Here is a 12,190-nt window from a genome sequence, read left to right on the forward strand (position 1 = left end):
GCCCCTGCCCCAGCTGGTGCAGTCCCATGGATCATGCAGCCCCACAGTGCTCAGGAAGGGCCAGGGCTCCGACTGCAGAACAGCCCTGTGGTTTATCTCATGGCCCATGGATGTTAAAACAGAGACAGGAGAGCGACAGGCCAGGTGTCATGGGAAACAACAGTCATACCCCTTCCCTTTACTTTCTGTATTGACAAAAATGTTGAGGTTGCAGCAGCCACAGATAAAGCTCTATAAGAACCCACATCGTACCCGACTACTGACACTCCACGAACACAGTCACTTGGAAATGCTGCTACCTGCCCCGGTCTACTTCCCCCAGTGCTCTCCCCAGCCCCTCCCCCTGGCTCAAGGGAACAGACGCCCTTGGAGCCTCTCTCTACAAAGTGGACGTCAGTAGCTCATGTTGTTTCAGAGGGCCTAGGGGGTGATGCCCCATGGTTTTTATCTCCCATGTCACCAGCGCTGGAATCAGGGGATAAACTGTTCCTTCACTTGATGAACACCCTGATGATCCTCACCCGCAGGTGTTTGCTTTTCACACTGTACACAATGGGGTTCATCAGGGGTGGGACCAGCAGGGAGACGTAGCCCAGGAGAATCTGAAGCAAGGGAGAGGAGCCCTTCCCGAATCTGTGTATGACAGACAAGCTGATCTCTGGGGTGTAGAAGAGCAGGACGGCGCAGAGGTGGGAGACGCAGGTATTCAGGGCCCGGAGGCACTCCACGCGGGATGCGATGTGCAGCACCGTTTTGAGGATCATCATGTAGGAGAGGAAGATGAGAAACGAGTCCAGCCCCATAGTTAAGAGTTTAGTAAACAAGCCGTAGATGCTGTTGACACTGATGTCCGAACAAGCCAACTTCATGACGTCCTGGTGCAGGCAGTAGGAATGGGAGAGGACGTTGCCTCGACAGTATTGGAACCGTTGCAGGAGAAAGGGGAGTGGGAATATTACGACCACCCCTCTTAGAAAAAACACCAGACCCATCTTGGCTATTCTGGGCAGAGTTAAGATGGAAGCGTATCTCAGCGGATTACGGATTGCGATGAACCTGTCAAAGGCCATCAACAGGAGCACGGCGGATTCAGTGCATTGAAGCAAATGGATGAAGAACTGCTGGGCAAAACAGGCATTGATACTGATCTCCGTTGAGTTAAACAAGAGTACACCGAGGATTGTCGGTATGGTGGATATCAATATGCCAAGGTCTGTGAGGGACAACATATAAAGGAAAATGTACATGGGCTCATGGAGGCTTGGATCTGTTTTTATAATGTACAGAATGACTGAATTTCCTGCTATAGAAATAACATACATTATACAGAAAGGCACAGAGATCCAGAGATAGACGTCTTCCTGCCCAGGTATCCCGCTGAGAAAGAATACGGTATGTGTGAATTTGGTGTTATTGGCAACTGACATAATGCACTGGACAGGTCTGAGGCGTTCGGAACTTTCTTTCCTGAAAAGAGAAAGAACAGAATAGAGAATGACACTAGGAGATATATTCAAGATTGCTTGTATCCTTAACTTAGTAGGGGTCTTTTTTGGCAGCAGAAATAAAAGGAAAATGTACATGCTTTATTTAAATGATTGTAATTTTAAAAAACACTACTATTTTTAAGAAGGAAAAGGATTGTTAACATTTTTTCCATTTTTTATTAAATGTTTTTAAATGGGAATTGTATCAAGTGTATTTTTTCTGCACTATGTTTTAATTAAAAATGGCTATAGTCAAATTTGGTTCAAACTTTTTTAAGCATTGATTGAGCTGTGCCAAAATAGAGCAGTACTCAACTCTCTCCATTGTATTTCTTTTCTGTAAAGGTATATTAAGAAGCAAACTTATTCCAGGTTCCTTCTGTTGTTCTGGCTCATCTTGGTTCAGTCCCAGGGTGAAAGTAATTTATTTTTTTTCAGGTACTGTCATATAGCAACATCCCCCACCCTCTGGAGTATCCTCAGGGCAGGAGGTTGTGGGGGAGGGGAGGTAGAGGTGACACAACAGTACCTGTAAGAAATGTAAGTGTGGGGTGGAGTGTGGGGGGCTCAGGGTAGAAGGTGGAAATGTGAGGGGTACAGGAGTCTGAGCAGTGGCTTGGTAATGTGGTGGGCTCAGGGAAGAGGGTTGTGTGAGGAGTCAGGGTTGGGGGTAAGGAGGGGCTGAGGGCAGGAAGCTGGAAATAGGGGGTGCAGGAGTCAGGGATGGGGGTGAGGAGGGGCTTAGGGCAGAGGGCTGCAGTTGTGGGGGGCTCTGGGTGAAAGGTCCCAAACATATGTGAGCTAACTGCTATGTGGTGAAAGGTCCCAGTTAAAAACTCAGCTCAACGTACAGGATGTGGCCTGTAATTCTTTTGTGTTACAGCCAAACTGCCCATATAAGCCTACTGTAACCTACTGTGATAAACATAGAATCAAAACCCCAAGGAAATAATACATTTATATCTCTATAGGCAAGCAAGCAGGTTAGCCCTATAGCCTACAGTGGCAGCCTACAACAGAGCCCTGGGAGCCAGGCTGGGAGTGAGTATGGTCTGCCAGACAAGCCTTGTACTTGATGACCTCTCAAGGTCCTTTCCAGTTCTACTATTCTGTGAGTCTGTGGCCTCCTCCCGCAGCTGGCAGGCTCCTTCTTACCGGGTGGCACACCGGCCACACGGACTTATTTTCACCTCTGGCTCAGTGTCTTTCAACATGTGCTGAGTTATATCCGTTTTGAGGACTGTACTTGGTGACAGATTTGGTGATTCTGTCTCTTTCCTGTTTGATTTTCTGAGACCCAATCCCATTCCAGGAACATCCCGTTTTCCTGGCACAACCAAACCCTTACGCTGCGTTAATTTATGGTAAGAGGAAGCTGTATACTGAATTTGGAGCTCCTAGCTCTTACCATTTAGAAGGAAAAAAACCAGCAAGCAAATGGTCTGGTAGTTCTTTATAGATTAACAAAACATGTAGGCTACGTCTACACTGGCATGATTTTCCGCAAATGCTTTTAACGGAAAAGTTTTTCCGTTAAAAGTATTTGCGGAAAAGAGCATCTAGATTGGTATGGACGCTTTTCTGCAAAAACACTTTTTGCAGAAAAGCGTCCGTGCCAATCTAGATGCGGTTTTGCACAAGAAAGCCCCGATCGCCATTTTCGTCATCGGGGCTTTTTTGCGCAAAACAGTTTTTAGCTGTCTACACTGGCCCTTTTGCACAAAAGCATTTCCGGAGAAGGGCTTTTTCCCAAACGGGAGCATGAAAGTATTTGCGCAAGAAGCACTGATTTTTACATCACAAAGCCAGTGCTCTTGTGCAAAATCAAGCAGCCAGTGTAGACAGTTGGCAAGTTTTTGCGCAAAAGCAAGTGCTTTTGCGGAAAAACTTGCCAGTCTAGACGCAGCCCTCGATGATAAAACCAGCAAACAGATAAATTCTCTAAAACGTATAGTAGAGTTACTAAACCATCTTTCTGCTCTCAGTATCCCAAATACTTCAGGAGTTAAGGACAGCACCAATAGGAATTTAAGTTTTTCTATACTGGATCAGACCTATAGCCCTTCTAGCCCAGTGGCCAGTTCCAGATGCTTTGAGGAAGGTGTAAGAAGTCCTGAAATAGGCAGCGATGAGAAAACCTTCTCCAAGGGAAAGATTTTCCCAGATAGCTGCGAGTTAAACATATTTTGTGGTGTAAATCAAGAAGGTTTAGAGCCCATCCTAGACTTTTAAAAAGAAATACTTATTGTTGTCATTGGGTGTTCTGGTTACCCATATAAACCACAAGGCTCTCTTTGAATCTTGCTAAGCTTTTGAACTCACTGATATATTGAAGCTGAGTATTCCACAGCCTAACTCAACACTGAAAGTGCATCTACACAGCACCATAAAATCAAAATAAGATACGCAATTTGTGTATATTATTTCAAAAATATTTCAGATTAGCTTATTTTGAAATTTGGTGCATCTGCACAGCTATTTCGAGCTATCCCTTATCCTTCATGCAGCAAGGTTTACCAGGACAGTGAAATAGCGTGCAAGTTATTTAAAAAAAATATTTCAAAATAATAGGCATCTTGATTAGACACAGGGTAGCTATTTTGGGATACTTCTGGTATCCCAAAATAGCCATGCAGTGTAGACGTACCGTGCAGTGAATTTACAATTGTGAGTTTCACCATGACACCTTCTCTGGCCTTCCACTTCTGAAAATGGCTGATTTCATTATGACGTGTGTGTAAACACATGTCTAGTACATGACAAAATGGTCATTGGATTGATCTGTCTGGCATTTGAGCAATATGCAGACATGTTTAATCACATCATTACATTATATCTATATATCTATATCTAGACGTAGACATATATGTGTATATTTCTCCACATCTGAGAATCCAAATTATGCCACTGAATCTTGCCAGGACATGACATGAATTTTTAGAGCCATTTTTAATTCAATGTGTAACGAAGGGGTCTGTCCCACCCTTTGTTTCTCTCAGTTAATCCTCCGAAGCTCGCCATTGGCTAGGTGATTTTTAATTCCTCACCAATGAGGATAGCGGGGTCCAGGCCCACCCTCTCTCCTGGACCCCAGCCCAGGGCCCTAAGGACAGGATTGTCCGGTCCTGCCCTGCTGGCGGGACGGTTGCCCGAAACTCACCAGCACGCCGGCTCCTTGCCCTGCCCTGGGCTACTTCCTATCCTCGTTCTGTATCCAGTCTCGCCAGCTCTGACCCTCCATGTCCCTCTTGCCATCCCTCCTCTCTGTCACCTCCGCCCATCCCGTCTCCTACCTGGGGGGGTTCTCTCTCTCTCCTCCCCCTCCACGCCCTTCGCCTCTCCCCCTTTTACTCGGGACCCACCTTGACTTAAAATGCCTGCGCCGGTGCCCCAACGTCATCACGTTGGCTGCCACGTGCGTCGGCGCCACCCCCTTCCCGTCCATCTTCCAGATACCTGCCGACAACGGACCTCCCGCGCCGGCCCTACCGCTACTCCTTAGCTGGGCAGCAGCGGCGGAGTACTCGCTGCACGTCCCCCTTGCACTGCGGGCGGCCCCTAGGAGCGTGAGGGCGACCGCAGGATCAGTGCGGGGTGGGTCCGCATCCGCGGTATGGAGGCGGCCCACTCCGTCACACAATGACATTTACTTTGATGGTTTCCCTCCATATTTCATGTGTAAATTGGATCAGATCGGGGCTTTATTACCTTTCCCTTGCCAAATGTTCCCGGAGATACACTCTGGCCCCCAAGAATCCCTGCAAGAGAAGCTGAAGGGCTTTGCCTGGCACCCTGAGAGTTCAATCATCCTGCAGGATTCTCTTCATCCTCACGGTACCTGCATCCTCTCCCCAAGACAAGATCCCTGGCCACAGAGCAAGGCAGCTCTGAATTCCTGTCTTCACAATCAAGACAAGGAGCAAATAAACCCAAAGCCATTTGGGAATAAGTCTCTAATATGCCATGGGGCGTCCTGTCACTCAGCCCCTGGCAAGATCAGCACCTCTAGAAACAGGATGGATCGAGACACCCTGACTCAGGGCACAGGGGTGTTAACACCCCCAGCTCACTTTCAAAGTCAATTGTTTGTGCCATTTGAATAATTCACCAAGGATCATGGGCAGATGTACAGAGGCGGGATCCCAAGCTACCTATTGATGTCTGCCTAAAGCCCATGTCTAATCATGCCGACAGCCCAGCTGAATTCTCTGTTGGTGCACAGAGCATCTGCCAATGCAAGAAGCTTCCAGCCTTTGCCTTGCACTTCCCATTTTACAGTAAAACTTGCCAACGTACCTAGTTCCTGCTAGAAAGGAGACGCTGACACCAGAGGTCTTCACCCTACAGCACAAGGAATCATCAGAGAGGCTGCACGGGCAGCAGGCAGTGTGTGTTCAGATAGGGAGGCTACTGCCTTTATGCAGCATGTTTGTACCTTCCCTCGGGGCCACTTGGCCATCAGGGAACCTCAGCTGCTTGGCTTCCTGTGCACCCGCATTAACCTCGTCACGGCCAATGTCAAATGGCAGGAGGCCAAATCACAGGGGATGGGAGGGGATGCTAAACCCCTGCTCTGCAATGCTTCACCCGACTGAGAAGGAGAAAGATGCTCCCCACATTCCACTCTCACACCAGAGCCCAGGCGTGTAGATTGTGTGCTCAATCTCCACAGGCTCCCCAATGCAGCGGGGGAGCCCTGAGGCTCGGGGGCCAGATCCAGGCAATCTGGGGGCTGCATTCAGCCCACGGGGGCCCACCTCTGCTCTATATTACACCAGAATGTGCCCATATCTTGAATATTCCGTACAGATGTGGTGTTGGCTCAAAAAAGATCTATTGGCATTAGAAAAGGTTCCGAAAAGGGCAACCAAAATGGGGAGGGGTTTGGAACGGGAGCCACATGAAGAGAGACTAAAAAGACTAGGACTTTTCAGCTTAGAAAAGAAGAGACTAAGGGGGGATATGGTACAGGGCTATAAAATCATGACAGAAATGGAGAAAGTGAACAACAGCAGCAGATATAGGGCAGGGCAAGTGGGATTGCTGCCCTGGACCCCGCATTTCAATAGGCCCCGCGCCAGTGCCAGGGACGGACTGGCCTGGTGGGATACCAGGAATTTCCATGGGGGCTGTCCGCCAAAGGGCCGGCTGGCAGCTGCTGGAGGAGGAGGGGGATTGTGATGGAGTGCGACAGCCCCACCTTTAAATTCCCCGGCACCAGTCAGTACGGGCCATGTGAGGCCGAAGGAGCGCATGCGAGGAGTAACAGTAGAGATCCTAATTCGAACTACCTACTCCGTGCCGCATGTAGCCGCGGGTACGGAGTTCGGACTAAGGGGGATTTAAAAATGGCGGCACCCGGGAACATGCAAATGAAGCCCGGGATGTTTAAATCCCGGGCTTCATTTGCAACCCCGGTTGCCTACCTAGCTCGAACTAATGAGCTAGTGTAGACATACCCTTAAAGACTAACAAAACATATAGGATATGTCTAGATTATATGCTTCTGCCAACAGAGGCATGTAAAATAGGCTACCCGACACAGTCAATGAAGCAGGGATTTAAATATCCCCAGCTTCATTAAAATAAAAATGGCCACCACACTGTGCCAGCTCAGCTGATGGTCAGCACAGTGCGTGAGTCAAGATGTGGATCGGTCGACAAGGGAAGTCTTTGTCTACTGCTCCTGTAAACCTCGTTTCACAAGGCCGGGAGGGGGTCAGGAGGAGCGGGGCTGGCCGGGAGAGATTGAGGGAAGGAACTGGCCAGCGGGAAGCAGGGCTGGCTGGGAGACGGTTGGGGGGAGCAGGGCTGGCCAGGAGGGAACCGGCTGCCAGGGAGCAAGGCCGGCCAGGAGGGGAGCAGGAGTGGGGGGAACTAGCCGGAGGGGAGTGGGGCTGGCCCGGGTACACACAGATATTGGGGTGCTGCCCGTTCCATGCACGGTCCCGGTGGGGCGCATGGGTGAGTCTGGTCCCAGGGATTCCATCCCACCCTAGCCCTGTCCCCCTCCTCTCTACTGTGTAGATGCGGACTGTGTAGTTGCGTACACAGTATGAGCGTGTCTACCAGCCAGGCAGTATGCAACTACGTATCAATACTCAAGATAGTAATACAAACTTAATTAGAAAATTCTGGACATTTATATGTCCGATATTTTCTCACTGAATATAAATGTACATAACTCAAAGGTGCTTTGAGCAAATTACTTCATGTATCCTACCAATCTTCATGTATCCTACCAATGATCCAGATATGTCATTATTCCCTTTTATTTGGCTCTGGTAAGGCCACATCTGGAGTATTGTGTCCAGTTCTGGGCCCCCCACTACAAAAAGGATGTGGATGCATTGGAGAGGGTCCAGTGGAGGGCAACCAAAATGATTAGGGGGCTGGAGCACATGACCTATGAGGAAAGGCTGAGGGAGTTGGGTCTGTTTAGTCTGCAGAAGTGAAGAGTGAGGGGGGATTTGATAGCAACCTTCAACTTCCTGAAGGGAGGTTCCAAAGAGGATGGAGAGAGGCTGTTCTCAGTAATGACAGATGGTAGAACAAGGAGCAATGGTCTCAAGTTGTGGGGGGAGAGGTCCAGGTTGGATATTAGGAAAAACTATTTCACTAGGAGAGTGGTGAGGCACTGGAATGGGTTACCTAGGGAAGTAGTGGAGTCTCCATCCCTAGAGGTGTTTAAGTCTCAGTTTGAAAAAGCCCTTGCTGGGTTGATTTAGTTGGGATTGGTCCTGCCTAGAGCAGGGGGCTGGACATGATGATATTCTGAAGGCTCTTCCAGTTCTATGATTCTTTCTAAGTTGTCCCTCCATTCTTGTGTTATTGGTTTATGTTCATCCTTTGAACTTAACCCAGTTTAAGGACTTTTTGTAGGACTCCATTTTGATGTATATGTCTTCTGGTTAAGCCAGGGTGGTCTCTTACCTTACTTCCTTTTTTTCCAGGCAGTGGGATAGTTTGCTTTTGTGCCCTTAATAATTTCTGTTTGCAAAAATTACAAAATGTCCTCAATTGTTTTTCCTCTTAGACTCGCTTACCCGTCTCTCTGAGTTTGCTAAACTCTGCTTTTCTGGAAAGCCACTGACTTTATTTTGTGGTTCTCCCTTCTACTGTTCCTTAGCAGCATGAGTTCTCGCTTTCTACGAGCGCTTTCACCCATGCTGCCTTTCACTCTCAGATGCTCAACCTGTTTCTCCCTTTGTTGAAACCAAATCTAGAACAACAAACCTCACCCCCCAGTAGCTTTCTCCAGCATCTAGAATAAAAATGGACTCCAGTACATTCCAAAAACATACTGCTCTATTGGTGTGCTGCTGTGTTGTTTTCCCAACAGAAGTCTGGGCTGTCAAACTGATTTTGTACAGACAGGCCTAATCAGGATCTCCACCCAGGGCCCTACATTTTGCTAATGACACTTTCAGAGCTGAATTCTCTCTAAGACACTCAGGCTGTGTCTAGACTGCAGGCTTCTTTCGAAAGAGGCTCTTTCGAAAGCATCTTTCGAAAGAGCCTCTTTCGAAAGATCGCATCTAGACTGCAGGCGGATCTTTCGATAGAGGAAATCCGCTTTTTCGAAAGAGAGCACCCAGCGAGTCTGGTGCTCTCTTTCGAAGACGGCCTCTGTACATTGAAGAATGCCTTCCTTCGAAAGAGGAACTTTCGAAGGAAGGCGTTCTTCCTCGTGAAACGAGGTTTACCGCCATCGAAAGAAAAGCCGCGTTCTTTCGAAATAATTTCGAAAGAACGCGGCTTGAGTCTGGATACAGGGGAAGTTCTTTCGAAAAAAGGGTACTTTTTTCGAAAGAACCCCTGAGTGTGGACACGGCCTCAGGTTATGTCTAGACTACAGGCTTCTTGCACAAGAAGCTTTTTTCAGACGAGATTTTCTGAAAAAACTTCTTGCACAAGAGAGCGTCCACACTGCAAACGTTAATCAAAAAAGCAACATGCTTTTTCAAAAGTGAGCATCCAGACTGAATAGACACTATCTCAGAAGGAAGCTGTGATTGCTATAGACAGAACGGCCACCAGGGCACCTGTGCTTTTTCTTCTTTCCTCTTCTTCCAAAAGAACTCCCTCTTCCCCAGCCACACATGCCTTTTTGCAAAAGAGCTCTTTCAGAAAAAGGCTTCTTCCTTGCAGAAAGAGAAATACCAATGCTGGAAAAAACCCTCTGCTCTTTCAATTTTCTTATGGAAGAACGCAATTGCTGTGTGGATGTTCCTCAAGTTTTGATGGAAAAATGGCCGATTTTCTGACAAAACTCTGCGGTGTAGACACCCTTAGCTGAGACTGCAATTATTATAACACCTGAGCACTTAGCAGTCCTTAACACATTTACCTGTACAATTTCCCCAGGCAGTAGGTCAGGGCTGAGGCAGGTTAGCCCAATATATAGATTCGGAATCAAAATTCCCAGCTATCACTTTGAAGGTTGACAAGCTCTTGTCCCAAGATCAAGCCCAGAGATTTTAAAATGATTAGAGTAGGCCTCCCCAAAGCCTCTACTTCTGTTTCCTACAGCCTCAAGATGTCTCTGTTATCTTACGTTATGCTGACAATGCATATTCAAATTGCATTTCTCCTCTTTCTTGTTTGTATTTCTTTCTCCGCCTCAGTTCAGTGGGTCCTTCAGCTATAGGCTAGTGTATTTACGATTTCACCCCATTATTATATATTACATTTCGTAGCCATGGCACTCTTGTGCTCATTTAGTCCATCCAAAACCATTCAGAAGTGGGTGTCAATCCCTGTTTTGTGATTGGCTGATGTTATTTTGGGCAGAATTCCCCCTACACTCTGCTTCCAGCTCCCCACAAGAAATAGGGGTAGTCAACAACACTGGTAGACCACAGGTGTAAAAAAATGTATGTATTTCTTCACCCAACCCATAGTCAAACTGTGGACCGCCTTGACAGAGAAAGCCGTTAAGGCCAACATTAAAACAGTATTGCAAAAAGAACTAGATACATTCACAAAGGATTGTTCCATCAATTGATTTTTAGCCAGGGTGGGTGAGGATGGTGTCTCTGGCATCTGTTTTCCAGAAACTGTGAATGGGTGACATGGATAACTTGATAACTGTCTTCTCTGATCATTCACTCCTCAACCATGGCCCTGCTAACCTTTTGCAATCCCATGGGTCACACAGCACCCAGAGAGGTCAGGAAGGGTCAGGACTGTGACTGCAGAACAGCTCTGTGGTTATCTCATGGCCCATGGATGATACACCCGAAAAAAGACAGTGACAGGCCGGGTGTCATGGGAAACAGCAGCCACCTCCCTTCGCTATACTTTCTTTATTGACAAAAATGTTGAGGTTGCAATAGCCACAGATACAGCTCTATAAGGACCCGCATCCCAGCAGTCTACTGACACTCCACAAACACAGTCACTTTGTAAATGCTGCTTCTTGCCCTGGTCTATTTCTCTCAATGCCCTCCCCAGTCCCTCTCTACAAAGTGGACGTCAGTAGCTCATGTTGTCTCAGAGGGCGTTGAGGGAAATGGCTTGTGCGTTTTATCTCCCATGTCACCAGCACTGGAATTGGGATGAGCTGTCCCTTCACTTGATGAACACCCTGATGATCCTCACCCGCAGGTGTTTGCTTTTCACGCTGTACACAATCGGGTTCATCAGGGGCGGGACCAGCAGGGAGACGTAGCCCAGGAGAATCTGAAGCAAGGGAGAGGAGCCCTTCCCGAATCTGTGCATGACAGACAGGCTGATCTCTGGGGTGTAAAAGAGCAGGACGGCGCAGAGGTGGGAGACGCAGGTGTTCAGGGCCCGGAGGCACTCCATGCGGGATGCGATGTGCAGCACCGTTTTGAGGATCATCATGTAGGAGAGGAAGATGAGAAACGAGTCCAGCCCCATAGTTAAGAGTTTAGTAAACAAGCCGTAGATGCTGTTGACACTGATGTCCGAACAAGCCAACTTCATGACGTCCTGGTGCAGGCAGTAGGAATGGGAGAGGATGTTGGCTCGACAGTATTGGAACCGTTGCAGGAGAAAGGGGAGTGGGAATATTACGACCACCCCTCTTAGAAAAAACACCAGACCCATCTTGGCTATTCTGGGCAGGGTTAAGATGGAAGCATATCTCAAGGGGTTACGGATCGCAATGAAGCGGTCAAAGGCCATTAACAGGAGCACTGCAGATTCAGTGCTCTGAAGAAAATGGATGAAGAACTGCTGGGCAAAACAGGCATTGATACTGATCTCTCTTGAGTTAAACAGGAATACACCGAGGATTGTCGGTATGGTGGATATCGATATGCCAAGGTCTGTGATGGCCAACATGGAAAGGAAAATGTACATGGGCTCATGAAGGCTTTCATCTGTTTTTATAATGAACAGAATAACTGAATTTCCTGCTACAGAAATAACATACATTATACAGAAGGGCACAGACAGCCAGACACGGACGTCTTCCTGACCAGGTATCCCGCTGAGAAAGAACATGGTGTGTGTGAATTTGGTGTCATTGACAACTGACATATTGCACTGGGCAGATCCGAGGAGTTCAGAACTTTTGTTGCTGAAATGAGAAAAAAAAACAAGATATTAGAGGGTACTAGCAGATGTGTTCAACATTTGTCAGGTACTTAATTTTTTTTAATAAAGGGGAAAAGTACATGCTTTATTTAAATGATTGCATTTTTCAAAAACACAGTGCTGTTTTTATGAAGTTA

At 47.5% G+C, this 12,190-nt stretch overlaps 2 protein-coding genes across 2 annotated transcripts; both read right to left on the reverse strand.

Moving 5' to 3' along the window:
- Positions 1 to 491: 491 nt before the first annotated feature.
- Positions 492 to 1,427, reverse strand: LOC102448045 (olfactory receptor 51G2-like). The gene has a single exon (XM_075921967.1). The coding sequence runs from the start codon at positions 1,425 to 1,427 to the stop codon at positions 492 to 494; it is 936 nt and encodes a 311-aa protein (XP_075778082.1).
- Positions 1,428 to 11,060: 9,633 nt separating this feature from the next.
- Positions 11,061 to 11,996, reverse strand: LOC102448294 (olfactory receptor 51G2-like). The gene has a single exon (XM_006113153.3). The coding sequence runs from the start codon at positions 11,994 to 11,996 to the stop codon at positions 11,061 to 11,063; it is 936 nt and encodes a 311-aa protein (XP_006113215.3).
- Between the last annotated feature and the right edge of the window lie 194 nt (positions 11,997 to 12,190).

Source organism: Pelodiscus sinensis, chromosome 1 (assembly GCF_049634645.1).
Source record: "Pelodiscus sinensis isolate JC-2024 chromosome 1, ASM4963464v1, whole genome shotgun sequence".
NCBI classification, from domain to species: Eukaryota; Metazoa; Chordata; order Testudines; family Trionychidae; genus Pelodiscus; species Pelodiscus sinensis.

Coding starts and splice junctions, on each gene's coding strand:
- LOC102448045 (XM_075921967.1), bottom strand. CDS start 1,427: ATGTCAGTTGCCAATAACACCAAATTCACACATACCGTATTCTTTCTC.
- LOC102448294 (XM_006113153.3), bottom strand. CDS start 11,996: ATGTCAGTTGTCAATGACACCAAATTCACACACACCATGTTCTTTCTC.